This window comes from Cinclus cinclus, chromosome 27 (assembly GCF_963662255.1).
Source record: "Cinclus cinclus chromosome 27, bCinCin1.1, whole genome shotgun sequence".
NCBI lineage: Eukaryota > Metazoa > Chordata > Aves > Passeriformes > Cinclidae > Cinclus > Cinclus cinclus.
In genome coordinates, this window is record NC_085072.1 from 6,248,749 (window position 1) to 6,264,996 (window position 16,248).

At 48.3% G+C, this 16,248-nt stretch overlaps 1 protein-coding gene across 1 annotated transcript in view; it reads left to right on the forward strand.

Annotated features, from left to right (window-relative positions):
* The window catches only part of LGR6 (leucine rich repeat containing G protein-coupled receptor 6), a 141,725-nt gene that overhangs the window by 78,054 nt on the left and 47,423 nt on the right, over positions 1–16,248 (forward strand). Inside the window, exon 5 of the mRNA XM_062509479.1 lies at positions 15,457–15,672. Coding sequence (XP_062365463.1) covers positions 15,457–15,672 — 216 coding nt within the window. The remainder of the gene's footprint in view (positions 1–15,456; positions 15,673–16,248) is intronic.

The following is a 16,248-nucleotide window of genomic DNA, read 5'->3' on the forward strand; positions in this document are numbered from 1 at the left end:
TGATGATGCATGCTGTAGTAGGAGTGCCCTGTCCACAGTGATCAGAGTCAGGGGCACAGTCAGAGCTGAACTCTTCGGTCCAGAGTGCCTTGACCCCAGGAAAGCCTGGGGCCCTTTTGCATTGCACGTGCACCCCCATGCCTTTCACCCTCTGGCTTTGTGGCAGCATGAACACAGGGCTCCAGCTTGCTCTCTGTACCAAGAGCAGGAGCTCTCTGTACCTGGGCCCTGCTCACAGCTGTCTCTAAAAACCAGACAGAAAAGGAGAAACACAAGGTGTCACAAAGACCACACTTACACTGCACTGTTTCCTTGGGCCTCCTCCTCTTTTTGCCTTATGATGAGGACCTGTCTTCAGGTAAGGAGCTTTCCCAAAGCTGCCAACCTATGAACTTCAGTGTACAGAATTCTTCATGGCAGGTGTGGTGTCCCCCACAAAAGACATGTTATGAAACCAGCACTGGGAGAACACTGATTTTAACTACTCTAGATGAGGCACACTGGCTCCTTGGGAGCCCAACTTACTGAAGATCCTTCACTGGACAGACAGCAAGTCAGAAAAAATCGTTCAAACAAGCTTCACTGAGATGGGAGAGTCAGAGTGTCCCCCTTTGGATCCTTTCTCTTGGATATTCCCATTGCCCTGTGTGATCCCCCCCATATCTTCCCTAACCAAGGACAGTACAGTCCTGAGTTCTGGCAAATAACATTTCACACACAGTAAGAGAGATTCCTCCTGCAAACTCTCACACAGGTGCTGTGAATACTGGCCAGCCAGGAGGTTTCCATTCATCCAACATAACTCCGTGCCAAAAGGACATTTGTGGGATGCCCATTGCCCATCACTCCATGTGCTGACCCAAAGCTTGGCTGCTTCAGGTTGGATCACTGGGTATCACCAACCATTGGTCACCAGGGACCTCCTGTGGTCTGCACCTTCCCTCCTGAAAGGGGTTGACTTTCCCTAGCCAGAGGTGTCCATGGTTCACTCTGTCCATGGATGTCCACCAGCCTGAGGGGGCAAGCATCAGACCTACACAGATAGCCCCATCAGACATCCCTGTGCTTACAAAAACCCCTCACCAGGTCCTCCAAAGCTGCAGCCATGCCCAGACTGGAACCAAACCTCCCCTGCTCCCTTTCAGCTACAAGATGTGGAGGCATCACTGTCTGGAGCCCCAGCTGTGAGGAAGGAGACCTTGGCATGTTTCTCTAGATGAATACAAAGATGAATTTGGATTTCAAAGGAAAAGTCCAAGTTCTGGAGACTGAGTCTCCTACCAAGTACGAGGGAGCTGCTTCCCAGCAGGTTTGATTTATCTGGGCAGCATGCTGGGAAGCCTGGTGGAAGGATTAGAAAGAACACGCACACCTGATGGCAATGCTCTGAGCCCTGCAAGGGGTGCCAAGGCCTTACGTAATGCTCAGATCCAGTTGTGATCCCTTGGCAGAGGATCTGCCTGCTGGTGGTTTATAGGTGCAGTAACAACATACCGTGTGCATTCTGGAAGAGTCGTGTGTCAGTCTAATTAACGACTTTGTGGTTTGTGAGCACTTACCTAAAGCAGATGGGCACTGTGTCTGTTCCTCTGCCAGGCAGAAAGAGTCCAAGGTATTTCAAAGTGAGCAGGTGCTATAAATTATAATTACCAAGCTTGTCGAGGTAGAGAAAGCAGAGAGAAAAGAAACCTGGTGGATTAAGAGATCAAGAGAAACTCATGTTTTTTCTTTTTCAAATGCCTATGGAAAGCTTTTTGGGGGAGTTCCTTGCATATCAGCATTTTGGGAAGCTGCTTAGCATGTGTCTGGCTCTTCTGAGTGAGTGTTGTCTCTATCAGCCTGGTGTGGGAAGGAAGGAGTTAGTGCCAGGCAGAAGAGTTAAAGCCTCAAGATCCTGCACCAGGAGATCAAGCTCCCCTTGCTTCCTTTCCACACTGCACTTTGGGCTTTCTCTTGTGTCCCTGGCAAGATGCTCCATTCTGCTGGCAAATAAAAAGTTTCTTGGGTGCAAGACTTGTGGGTCTTTCTGGTATCACTCAGATATCCCACAAGGATTGAATCTCTTGCTGTTGGGCTTGATGGCATCCAGAGAAAGAGCCTGTGGCAGTGTCTCCATCCATCTTCTGTCTCTTGGCAACTCCTCCTGTGTGCAGAAAAGTAACTGCTCCTGTCTGTGCCAGCATGTGTCAGTCCCCTACAGCCAACCACATTCTGCTGCCTCGTGGCTAATGCACCCAGCGCAGAGGTAGCCACTGTCAGTACAGTATCCAACAGCCCAACAGGCCTCATTCCCTGTGATCCTTGCTTTCATTTTAGTTCCCCTTTCTCCATAACAGTATTGCATCCCTCTGGAACATTTGCAGAATTCTCCTGCCACTCTGCCACAAACCTGCTGTGCCTAGCTGAAATCAGCCACAGTCTCCCTGAGGAACACTCTGGTCCCATCAGCACCATCCGCACCAACAGGACCCTCTCCTTTCTGACCCTTGCATGGCAGCAGTGCTGTCCTCTGCTCATCTGGCCTTCACAAACTGAGGGGATGCAATCTGAAGGAGAAACTGCCATACACATTGTTCTTAAAAATATTGAAATAATTTTCTGTTTTGCTAAAGGTGTAATTTCCCATTATATTCACTCCAGCTGTACTTGACCCGTAATCAATAAGTGCTAAATCAGCCTGACATGCAACTCCCTGCATGCAGGTTAATTGTAACTCTAACTAAAACCATCCACTTCCTCCATCCCATTAGTTTGCCACCATTTGGACTCCTGTGGAAATGCAATAAACACTGCTTCATCCCCTGTCCCTTAAGGCAGGTAATTATTTTCATACATATGACCAGAGATTAAAATGCAAAAGATGACTTATAGCATTTTGAGAACATGTGGACTTTGATGTAGACAAAGGAGGAAGGCTCTTCCCACCAGATCAGATTTTCACAAGCATATAAATTCTTATGGCAGAAGGAAGAAAAAAATTCCTTTGGAATCAACATGGCCTGAAGAGCTCAGTCAGTTCATTCCTCATTTCACTTCTTTGATCTGTTTGAGATTTGACAGTTTGCTGTTCACAGCAATATTCTTCTCTGCAACTCACACGTGATGCTGTGAGGTTTTGGGAAGGTGTTTCCATTGGTTGTTTAGAGGATGAAAGCAATCAAAACCAGGTACTTATAAAGTCAATACAACAGAGCAGTGACTTAGAGGCTGTTGGCATAGGAGCTGTCTTGTGGCAAGACCACCTCAGCTCTGATTTACTGGTTACAGAGTCTTTCTGGAGCACAAGGAAAAGGAGGTCACGGAAGAGCAGTGAGGTAGCTCTGATGGAGTACATGAAGATGGGCTGAAGCAAAGTGACTGCAAGCGTTTCCCTGGAGATTGCTGCTGCTGAGCACACAGGACCTTGGATTTCCCCTCTTATGGACATGTCTGCAGCACAAAGCATTCCTGCATCAGGAAAAGGAGCCCAGGATGTGTGTCACAGCATCAGCAGCATGCTGTCCTTCCACTTGAGAGGACACAGGCTGCTCAAAACCTTCCTGTCCCATGTCTGAAATCCCCTTTTCCGTGAGGCCCCTCCTCCCAGCAGCCAGCTCTGGACAGCAGCACAACCAAGTCAGTGGAGTTTTGTCCCCACTCTGTTTTCAGAAGTCTGATTTCCACTTGGCTACTTCAGACTTTAATAATATTTCTACAAAGGAGATAGTCTGGGACAGTCCAAGAACAGATGTTTCAAGTTCACATTCAAGTGAACACTGCAGGCAGATTTGCCACATATCTGGATGTATTGAAGTTAATTTTCAGGCACTGCTGTAGCCATGGTGTGGTGAGTCTTCGCTGAAGTTTGGCTGCTGCTAGTGTTCCTCGTAGCTGTATGGAAGCAGGAGCCTCTCTGGCTGCACTGCCATGATCCTTCCTCCCAGGTATGTCTTGCACAGTCTGGGAGTCACCTGAAAATGGCACAGTGGCCCCTGTGGCTTATGCAGTTGAGCCAGTGCACAGACAAGGAAGAGATAATACAATTTTGATTCAGGTGGGCTGATGTCCCTGGAAGGGACTGATGTCTTCTCGTGATGCCACTTCTCATAATTTGGTTCATCAATGATAAAGCAAATTCAGAGGAGTTACTCTTTTTTGGCACAGATTTTGAACAGATAAGATTTTTCTGGTCCTGTGTACCATGGGCTGTCATCCAACTGCTGTGTCCTAGGTCTTTCCTCCACCCAGTCTGTGCTGCCACTGGAGATCTGTGTTTGTCACCAAGACTGGCAACAATAGCTTAGCAAGATCAGACCAGGTTTGAGGAGGAAAAGGTGCATTAGAATACAAATGCAGTTCAACATTCCAATTTTGGACACATTCCTCTGTATTATATATGGGCCTGATCCAAATCCAAGATCTGGGTTCAAGAGTATCCCTGACTGGGAAACAAAGTGCATGTCCGGACCTTATTTCCTATTCCAGCATCTTTCTTTGCCATTCAGCTCATCTCCCCCTGCTGTTTAGAGCGTGCTTCCCAGTACCTCTGAGAACCATTTTTACTGCAATGAACAGCAACACTGTATTTCCAAAAGCCATTGGCAAATCCACTTGGCAGAACATGCATCACTATCTTTGACTGGGGCAAAACCTGTATCTTGGTCACTGTGTTCTTGCTAGGACCCAAGAAGCAACTTACCTGCAGCCCACAGGTAACAGGGTGGGGATCAGCCATGCTGGTGCTTGGCACAGCTACAAAGTTTGGGTTTGTAGTTGGAATGTTGAGTGCCTGGGGTCAGGGTACTGGTGTCTTTGTGCCTCTTCTGTGACTGGGATGCTGGATCCTTCCCTCATGGTGGAGGATTCTAAAATACTGACAGGAAGGAGACCAAGTTCTTCTGAGTCACCACCATGGCCTCACTACACAACAATCTTCCTTCAGTCTGGATAAGTTTCTGCTGTGCCCACGTCTCCCTCAGGCAGACCAGGTGGATTTGTATCCTCTGACCGTGGCTGTCTAGATATTACCTCACCACAGCAGCAGTGGAAAATGATCAGCATCTGCAGAGGGTGAATCATCTCTGTTATCTCAGAGCCCTCTCTGGGGGATGAAACACTCTCTGGAGGAATCTGACTTTCTCTTCTGGGTATAGAAAGACCCTATTTTTTAAGTTTTGAGTTCTGTGTGAATAAGGCTGGGTGAGATGTTTTTCCTACACTTGGAAGGCAGAAGTAAAATGTCCCTGTCTCCACCCATCACTTTTATCCAGCAAAAATCAGGCCCCCCAAGCTGACACACCCCATCAGAGAAGGGGTACCAAAGCAGAGCTGAGCATCTCTGCTCCCCACAGCCTCCTGCACACAACACAGCACACATTTGTGTAGCCCTCAGGGAAATCTATCAGAGGAGATCATCTTGCCCAAAACTACAGATGCAAGGAGCAGCTTACCCTCTAAGCAGGGAGGAATTTTTCTACACTCCAGAGCTGGAGGGATTTGAATTTGCAACCACTGTTCTGGGAGCAAGTCAGAAAGGAGGCATGGCCAGTGGGTACATCATAGACATGGATTTTTTTCCTGTCAGTAGGAGGATCTCCTCTGGTCAGATTAGAGTCTTTTCTGCTTAGTAGTAAAAAACCAAGAAATGCAATGTGGTTATACCAGCACAATGGTCTCAATGGCATTTTTGAGGGAAAGATTTAATGACCACACACAAGCTGTTGAATGTATCATCCTCAAAGAGCAGTTCACTTTAGCAGTGCCACAAAAAATCCTTGCTGCATTTGTTTTTCATTCATTTCTTGATGTTTTTTCAGCAATGAGCTGCTGTGAAGTTTATGTAAAGGCAATATCCATGTATCTCATGATTGTAAGTGTCAATGCTGTGAAGGATTCCAGGATTCATCTCCCAGAAAGACAAGAGTGTTGTGTGGTTTACCAAGCTAACAGCTAAAAGTTCAGCAAACTTCAGTGAAGAACTGGAAAATAATACAGAAAAATAGGTGTCTGCATGAATTGGTATCTCCTCCAAGGATGGTATATGTAGATACAAGACAGAGAAACTGCCCCAACTGCATCAGATGCCTCATCTGTGCTCACAGTGTGCAAAAAGCACCAGCTTCCTCTCTTTTGAAATCCTTTCCTGGAAGATGCAGAGAGCAGGTCATTCAGGTCCCAATGACCTTGAGTTGGGCCAACATGTCCACGATGTCAGCTTCTCTCTTGAGACTTCACTTTCTAATTTTCCCATTTATTGAGCTGGTAGCTGGCAGCACTTGAAAGGGGGTGATGGGACTCCCTTGACATGACCCAGTACCTCCAAAATTCCCCCTTGCACTGTCAATGAAGAGGTCACAGCACAAGTGAGTCTGGAGCTGTGCTTGTCCAGCAGCTTGGCAGTGGCTATCCCTGCCTGGCTATGCCCACCAGGTACTGTAGTCACCTCCAGACTCCTCTGCATTGACTGTGGCAGTCCAGCAGGGCCACTGGTGGTCACATATCTCCCCAGGTTGTTTCTACCTTTCTCTCCCCACACTGCAGTGAGTGCAGACACCACCTTTCAATAAGCAGAGGTCTCTCAGAAGAGACTCTGACAAACACTGAAACTTGACTCCACCCTCATACCCCTCTCAAACACACTCACTTCCCACCTCAGGCTGTAAGAACATTCAGGAAGAGGCACATGCTGCCTTGGCTGCCCTCAGTGTCCTGGGCACATTGTGAGCACTGAAGAAATAATAACCACAGTTCACATCCACACTCCTGCCTCATGAAATGATAAAGTTCCAGTGTGTTTCCATTGACCTGTGTCATGGCATAACCCATGTAATGTCATGAGCCTTAAGTCACTCACTCACCCACATGAGCACCCAGGGCATGCTGCCTGTCCCTGGTGATGACCCAGTAGAAATGACAGACAGCAGTTGTTCCATACCACAAACATGTCAGTGCCAAAGGAAGATGGGTCCCAGGTGTTCAAGCATTGGTGTGTAAGCTGACTCCTGAAGAACCACAGAGAAACTTCAGGTAAACTGGAAATAGGAAGATCAGGAAAGAATGGACATATTTAAATTGGCAACTTCTATCATAGAATCATGGAATCATAGAATGGTTTGTGTATAAAGAAACCCTAAGGCTTGACTCATTCCACCCCCCTGCCGTGGCAGGGACACCTCCCTGGTTGCTCTTAGCCCTGTCCAACTTGGCCTTGGACACTTCCAAGGATCCAGAGTCAGCCACAGCTTCTCTGGGCACCCTGTACCAGTGCCTACCAACCCTCCCAGCCAAGAATTTTGTTGCAATATCCCACCTATCCCTGCCCTCTGGCAGTGGGAAACCATTCCCCCTTGTCCTGTCATGCCATCCCTTGTCCCCAGTCCCTCTCCAGCTCTCTTTGAGCTCTTTCAGTCCCTGGAAGGGGCTCTGAGGTCTCCCTGGAGTCTCCTCCTCTCCAGTGAACATGCCCAGCTCTCCCAGCCTAGCTCCAGAGCAGAGGGGCTCTGGTGCTCAGAGCATCTCCATGGGCTCCTCTGGACCCACAGAAACATGCATGTGTGTTTCTTTGCCAAGGGTCCCAGAGCTGGACCCTGCACTGCAGTGTGCCTGGATCTGTTCAGAGCCCCTCTCCCCGTAACACAGTGTGTCCTGTTCCTTCTGTCCCAAGGGCTGCTCTCCCTTCTCCTTTCCAGCTGCCTTATGCTTGACAAACACCACATTTCCCAGCAAATATGCAGTCCCCCCTTCCTGGTGAGCCTTTGAACCACTCTGCACCCTGCTGCTTCCTGAACCTTCTCCATTTCCCTGAGCCTGGCACCATGGCCAGGGGGGCAATGCCATGGCCCAGGGAGAGGCTGGTCGGGGAGCTGGCACAGCTGCCCAGCTTTCAGCAGTTTCTATAGCTGCACAGAGATTTTGGCAATCCTTCTTGTACCGTTCTGACCTGAGGGGTTTTGGAGGTGTTTGCAACTGGGGATAACAAAGCCCTCTTGTCTACAGCAAAGGCACTTTGTGTGGAGTCTAGGTATTGCTCTGATTTCATTTCCTGAGCATCCCTCATGGAGAGCTTCCCACAGAAACATGCCCCATTGAGTCAGGAGTGAAGACTCATTGCAGTCCAAACAGAGCCCTGCAAACTTTCTCACCAGGTCCTGTTCCACAGCCAACTGCAAACATGTTTGTGTCTTGAACCTCCATTCACTGCCTGGGAAGGTATTCACAAGTTTCCAACTGGAAATGGAGCCAGGCAGCACTTGTGAGTCTTGCTTGAGGGCTGCAAGCCTTTCTGTGGCACAGCAGAGATCCCAGGTATAGGAGCTGGCCTACAAGGCAATAATGTGTCATTCACAGAATCATAGAATGCTTTGGGTCGAAAGCAACCTTTAAAGGTCATCTAGTGCCATCCTCTGCAATGAGCAGGGACATCTTCAACTACACCAGGCTGCTCAGAGCCCCATCCATCCCTGAATGTTTCTAGGGAAGGGATATCCACCACTTCTCTGAGCAGCCTTAGTGTTTCACCACCTCACCATAAAAAATTTCTTCTTTATATCTAGTCTGAATTTCCCCTCTTTTAGTTTAAAACCATCACCTCTTGTCCAATTGTTACAGACCCTATTGTCTGTCCCCATCTTTCTTATAGTCTGTCCCCATCTTTCTTATAGTCCCCCTTTAGGCACAATGAGCTCTGAGGTTTCCCCAGAGCCTTCTCTTCTCCAGGCTGAGCAGCCCCAGCTCTCTCAGCCTGTCTCCAGAGCAGAAGGGCTCCAGCCCCTGGCATGGCCTCCTCTGGGACCACTCCAACAGCTCCATTCTCCCACTGAACCTATGATACCTTATGGCAGCAAAGGCATAACAGGCAGCCAGAAATTTAACCCAGTTTTCCCCTTTCCAGGTGAGTACTGCAGTCCCTGGCTGCCTTTGTCCTATCCCGGTTGTATCAGTTGATAGAAGAACCCTGCTCCTCCCCTGGGTTCTTTGGGCAGGCTCAGGGACTCAGACCCTCCTGTCTCTGTGTGTCAGGCCCCAGCAGGGGCTGAGGACGGCTCAAAGAGCAGCACCTGTGCAGCTGGCTTGCAGGACAGTGTGGCGGGGGGAACAGAGTGGCCTCGAGCAGGGTGACCCTGGAGCCGTCCTCCCTCACCGTGCCCTCAGCTCCTTGCACAGCAATTCCCCAGGAGCTCACCAGCCAGGTACTGACTCAGTCTGGGAGCTTTGCCTGAGAAAGAAGCTGAGGTGTTGGCCCCAGTCATTAGTAAGTTATTGGAGAAGTTGAGCTGCAGTGACATCATCTCCTTCTTATGTTACTACAAGGAACTTAGATCCTATTATGGGAGAGGAGGTAACTCAATCGAGCCTTTCAAGATAAACTCAGACAGGAAGAGAGACATGATTGCCTGAAGGCACCAATTAGACATTTGTGGTGAGCTCAGCTCTGTTCAGCTGACACACGGGAGACAGGAGCTCCTCTCTTGTGTCTCAGGAGTGGGGTGCGAGGGGTGGGCAACCAGCACTTCCTCACCGTGCTGCTGGCTCAGCCCTCACACCTTCAGTGGCCACAGCTCTCCTTCCAGAATCTCCTTCCTTTATGTCCCGTGTTCTGCTGTGGACAGAGAACCACAGAGGAGCTCCCTGGTCTGCAGAGAGATCAGCCCAGCCCTGCACCACTCAGTGCTGCATCTGATCTTCAGTGGCAAGTCTCCTCCAGCTTTATCAAGGGAGATAATAGCCCAATATGTTGCAAAAAATACTGTGAGGATGGGCTGCAGTTGGAGGTCCCAGTGCCCTGTGGTGACTGGGCTGTGGGGAACACCTCAGCCCATGCTGCAGGCCAGTTACTGCACATGAGTGGCTGAGGCATGCAGACAGACAATTCTTACCAGCTCTGATGTGTGTGAGGAAGGAAAAAACAGCAGCAACATTTAGGATCTCTCCTGACAGCATGGTATTGGGCATTTCTGTTGGTTTCCAGGCTGCAGCTCCCTCTGCAAATGTTTCACAGTCAGAAGGAAATGGTAAGATAAGGGTAAATTTGTTTCTGCCAGTCATAGGCCGAGATTTGCACCACATCTGTCAGGGAACAGAGAGACTGGTTCTAGTTATCCCCTGGTTATTTTGGTTATTCTGCCAGTTATGTTACCAACATCTCAGAAATGCACTTGTACATACTCTGGAACACTCTGGAAGCATTTCTTGGGAAAAGACAGTTCTTAGAAACTGCTGGGTCTGTGACACAGAGAACACACAATCTCAGATCATAGCTCAGGATTAACACAAACCTCACTGCACATATCCCACCTCTGCCCAGACCTCCCCAGTGGCTGCACTGGTAGCATTGCCTTGTCTTCTGCTCATTGGAAAGTAGGAATCTCCCACTCTTGACCTTTTCTCCTCAGAAAAGGACTTCCCTATTTGCCTGTTTCCTTCTAGAAGTGTTCCTGATCCCACCATTCTCTCTGGACTACTCCTGGCAAAAAGGCAGTTGATTTCTCCTCAAGTTTTTATCAAATACAGACAACATTCAAAGCAATGCAGGGGCTCTTCCAAAGTACATCAGGCCCTTGAACCTGGAACTCATTATGAAGCCAACCTGAAAATGTCCTGCACAAGGAAACACTTTCCTCTGCCGTCCCACACAGGTTCTTCTGCCTCCCCAGAGCTGTCACCCCACAGCAGCAGCAAAGGAAGCAACTGGCAAGCTCAGACACACTCACATTTGATGCTGAGCTGCTCCTGTCTCCATGGCTCTGCACAAATGTGACCATCTGCTGAGGGAAAAAGAACCAGTGGATTTTAGATGTTCTTCCAGGCAGCTACATCTCTCACTACACTTGTTGTCCCTAAAAAAAGGGAAATGGAGTAAAGTCTGAGGTGACTGCAAGCACTTGTAGGACTTTTGAGTCAGTGTCATGTTGAAGTCATATAAACACCCTGTAACTCTCAGAAGCAGATGCAGCTCTAAAGCCAGAAGCTGAGACTTTCAGCAGCTGCTGGTTTTCATAAGCTGTTCTTCTTGAATGCCCCACTTAAAATCACCTCCTTCTGCATACAACAGACAGGCCAATGCTCTGCAGAGCCTTGCTTGAGCCTGTGAAGTCACTTGGAAATCTTGTCCATGCTGACATCTGGAGTCACTGTGTGGGATCCTCCCTCCAGAGCCACAGCACTGCTTGGCATCAGGCATGGGATGAGTCCCACTCCTAAGATATCCAGCAGCTCCGTGAAAGAGGCATCTTCCTCTGCAAGCAAGCAAAGGGTTAAAGCTTGCAAGGAAAACCAACTGAGTGATTTGGTGAAATAAAGATTAAAACATCTCCATGGAAGGTGAGGAGCCAGCCCTGGCCTGTGCTGTCTCATTTACCCACTAATCGGCCCAATTACCTCAGGTATAAATCATAACACAAAACACTTACGGAGCCAGAGTCACACACTGAAGAAAGGAGAGAACTGTTGGGTTGGTTTTTGTTTAGTATAATTGATATAATTACTAACAACTCTGTGCCAAGAACTTCAGTTTTTCTGCTTCCAGAAGAGAGTAGAGAGCTGTCTGAAAGCCATAGCAATTAGCAATCCCCACATGCACAGCTTTTATTAGAAAGAATGCACATCTATTCCAGAAAGAGCCAACAGCTCCCTGAGGAGCAGTTAACCATCCCTTGGTGCCAGGAATGCAGCTGTCACTGAGCCCATGCCCCCTGTCCCCTCCCCAGTGCTGCAAAGGCACACAAGGAGTCCTGCTCATCATGCTGCACGTGAAATACCTTCACCTGGGAAGTTCCTTTTTCCTAATTTTAATTTACCTGGCTCCACATAGGTGTGTCTTGCTGTGCTGTGGTCCAGGCAGGTTGCTGATTCTGAGACTTCTCAGGTTCAGCTCATTGTAAGCAGCAGAAGGTCTCCCTTTTGTTCCACTGAGGAATCTGTCTGAGCTCTGATTTCCACACTCTGGAGCAGACTGACAGTAATTACATGGCTGGAGCTTCCCAACACCTCCCCAGAACACAACCCCAGAGTTCCTCATGGACAGCTGCCACACATTCCCACCTTGCCAGGGGTCACCAGGCAGCCCCTGCAGAACTGAGGAGCACCAGAGTTGGGGTTCATGTAGTCCTGCAGAGGTGACCCCTCACTGGCAGCGAGGTGTGAGATACAGAGCTGTGGACACACGAGCATGCCTGCAGCCAGAAGCCACCCAGGAGTGTTAACAAATTCCTTGGAGGGTTCCATGTTCTTGCCCATGTCCTCTCCACAAGGATCCACAAAGGCAGGCTGGCATCCAAGTACCTCAAAAACCTCCACCAAGGACCTGTGCTGCACTTCTCATACCTGTGGACATCCCTAGGGGGAAAGGGCCTTTCCTGGGTGTTGCTAAACAGCCACATAGAAAATCCAGCAGCATTAAGGGTTTCCCAAACTCCTGGGGCTCCATCACACTGAAACCTTGTGGGTCACGTCTGAGGCTTCACCCAGGAGTTCATGAGAAAAGTGGGATGTAAAGCTGGACAGCCATGGGCTCCATCTTACTCCCATGTTCCTGTCCCTATCCCTGTCCCTACTCCTGTCCCAGCTCAGCCTGGCATACCAGTCCTTAGCTCTGGTTTAGCATCTCCACTTCTGAAAGCTTTGTTTGGGTTTCAGAAATTATAAATATATTCTCATGAGTATTTTCATTGTCTGTTCTTTAATTAATTAAACTTGAAACTTGAAAAGCACTCACTTTAAAACAATTTTTAGTGAACTTACAGGGATTTAGGTGAAAGAATATATCTGGAAAAAGGAAGCAATGCTGCTATTTATTTTTTTAATTTTAACAGTTAGTGATGCCAAAACCTAACAGAATTCTTGTGCTGAGGAGGGAATGGAAAAAAATAAGCAAAGATTAACATTTTGTGCAGAAGTTTTAATTTTGCTCAAGAAGTCCTTGTTTGTCTCAAAACATTTTGAAGAAACTTTCAAATAGAATCCTTAGGCTTACTCTGAGCTGCTGCAGCTTTTCTGATCTGCTTTAGAGTTGTTGTCTCGAGAAGACGAATGATGTTATTCTCGGAATTTTTTGGTAGTTTGGGAGGCAGTATGTAAATTGGGGCAGAACTTGCAATGCCCACTCTCTCAACAGGAAAAATCAAAATCCATTGTCTTGTGTTGGCCCTCTGAGCAAAGACACAAAACTGAACAGCTTTGCATCAGAAAATGTCCCTTTGCAGCAATGCAAGAGTATTGAAATTTGGGAAAAATGAATCACAGAATCACAGAATCACAGAATGGTTTGGGCTGGAAGGGACCTCAAAGCCCACGTTCCACCCCCTGCTATGAGCAGGGACACCTTCCAGTATCCCAAGTGGAAGCCCCATCCAACCTGGCCTTGGACACTTCCAGGGATCCAGGGGCAGCCACAGCTGCTCTGGGCACCCTGTGCCAGGGCCTCACCACCCTCTGAGGTGCTGGCAAAATGGGAGTAATGGAATAGGAATTTAACTCACCCTGAGTTATCATTCTAGTCTAAGGTGATGGTGTACCAGAGTTTGTACTCTGCATTTCAAGGACATTTTTCTGAAGGAGGTCTCAGGAAGGTTTGACTGCACTTCTTAACCAGGTACAAATCTCCAGATTTGTCCATCCAGGTCAGGCCAGCCAGGGCAGGAAATACTTCTTTCTGTGATGTAGGGAAGGTCTGTTTCCCAGGAATATCTGAGAATGTTACCCAGGAAATACCTCCCACACCCCCTTGCAGAAAGCAGGGCTTACACCCAGCCCCTTCCCTGCTCCCTTTTGTGATGGGGTATTTGCTGTCCTCCTCCTGCAGTTCATTGCAGTGTTTTGTGAATTAAGAAATGTCAGTACTCTTTCAAGAAGGGTCATGCCTGGGGGTAACAGTGTCTGGGGGTTTGCTCTAGTGTTCAGCTTTTATTAAAAATATTACTTTATACAGTCAAGAATACTAATTTCTTTACCACATTCCTTTCTGGAGGATCATTGATTTGAGGGCTTGGGCATGACAGCTCTGTTAACTTCTCTCTCTCACGCTTTGATAAGAGACAAAGTGCTTCCTCTTTGCAATTTGAATTCAGAGATCTCTGCCTTAGATAGCTTGGAAAAATAAAATAAGCTCTGTTGGCTGTGGATGAAAATTAAAATTTTATATAATTGGTTCCTGGTATTTCGTCCAAATCTGAAGTATTTTCCTCTTATAATTTGGTTTTGAAATCTACAGCTAACACATTGTATCCTGCTCACCATCATTGCAATAAAACATCTTTAGAGAGGTGATTCCCGAATGTAAGTTTTAAACTTTTTTTCCATAATAGCCTTAATTTTTTTTTGGCTTGTCATTCTATTTTGAAACAGAAAACAAGTGCTCAAAATTAAAGTTTCTCACTAAATTAAAACTCAAATTCAACCTCCTTGAGCTTTCCATGATGATTAAAAAGAAGCAATTGGCAAATGGAGGGGGAGGAAAGACCCAGAGGTGTGATAGCAGAGCAGGGCTCCGTTCCTGCCCGGGGACACAGGACCCCGAGCAGGGCTGTGACACATTGTCCATCTCCAGACAGATCCTTTCCTTGTGGAACGCACCGTGGCTCCCAGCCTGGCCCCGCACACCCGAGGGTGTGAGCGGGCTGTGGGGCAGCCCAGCCTGGCGGGGATTGCTGGGGCAGATCCATGCCAGGCTCATCCCGGGAGATGCAGCTTTGATGCTCTGAGTGCGGGGGGCAAGCAGAGGGGCTCAGCCCGAGCACCGTGCTTCAGGAGCTGCCACCAAAGGACCATCAAAGAGGGATGGTCCCTAGTGGTGCTCAGACATCTCCCAGCACAGGCTGGTGTAGCTGCCTGGGGCCTGAAGTCCAAGCCCTGGCTGCCACCGACATAACCAGATAGGGAGTTCCGCAAGGAACGGCCTCTCCTGGCGTCTCAGGCAGGCTTCAGCCACAAGGTACCAAGATGCAAGCGGTGCCTGGAGTTCAGGCAATCAGCTCTTACAGTGATTTCAGCTCCAAGTGATTTCATCTGGGCTTGCAAGGTACTTTGGCCGGCGCACAGAAATGAGACCGGGAGCGCCGTGTAGAGGTTCCGCAGGGTTCTTTATTGTCTTCTGACAAGGGGAGTCCAGGGACAGCAGCATTCCACTGAGCTGGGTAAAAGTAGGGGGTTTTATAGGGAAAGGATGGCTTGACAGAATGACCAATGGTTTGGGGCTAAGGAAATATGATCAATAGTGTTACAAGGAGATAAGGCAGGGTCCAAAGTGAGGAGAAGGGTCTCTTAGCCCAGTCACCGTGACTAAGCAATTCTTATCTAGGGATAGTTCTCCAAGGAGGCCTCGTGAGGGGCCCTGCTCCCTCCACAGGCAGGAGCAGCACCGATACATTCTGATGTTAATGACTATTTACAGCCCAGTCCAACATCCCTGGCCATCAATCGCTGCCTTCACATCACCCCGCGGGCAGGGCTCTTGCTGATCCCCACCCTGTTTCTCTCCCCCAGCCGCCTGGATGCGAACCTCATCTCCGTGGTGCCCGACAGGAGCTTTGAGGGGCTGCTCTCCTTGCGTCACCTGTGGCTGGACGATAACGCCCTGACGGAGATCCCTGTGCGAGCTCTGAACCACCTGCCGGCGCTCCAAGCCATGACCCTGGCCCTCAACCAGATCTGGCACATCCCAGATTTCGCCTTCCAGAACCTCAGCAGCCTCGTGGTGCTGTAAGCCTCCTCCCCTTCTAATTCCCCTGGCTGGGACAAGGTGTTGCCCACGGGCTCCTCCTCCTGCGGGAATCCCGTCTTGCTGCTGGGCCGAGGGGCAGAGGTTTTGTTCAAAGAGTCGGGGAATACCCCTCATTTGATATGGAATGCTAAAATTGCTGCTTTTCTCCTTTTTTTTTGCCATTTTTTCCCCATTTTTTAGTGAAGAGCTACAAATCTCCTTGATATAATTTAAGAAATGTTTTGTATTTAAAAAAAAAAATCGGTAAATGGGAACAAAAAACAGATTGTTTTCATTGAAGACTCAAGCCAAACCTTTTAATTTCTTTTCCTCTCTTCAATCCCTGTGTTAAAACTACAGGAATTTCTAGCAACATGAAAAAAATTATATTGCAACAATTTGCAGTCAGGTCACAAAACTATTATTTTAATTTCTTGGAAAACATACCAACTCACTCCCTCTCCTCTCCCCTCGTTCCCTTTTATTACCAAAATCAATTTTCAATCAAAGGTCTAACATCAACACCTTGTCCAAGCCCGTGCCTGCTTATTTGCATGACTGTGGTACATCTGCAG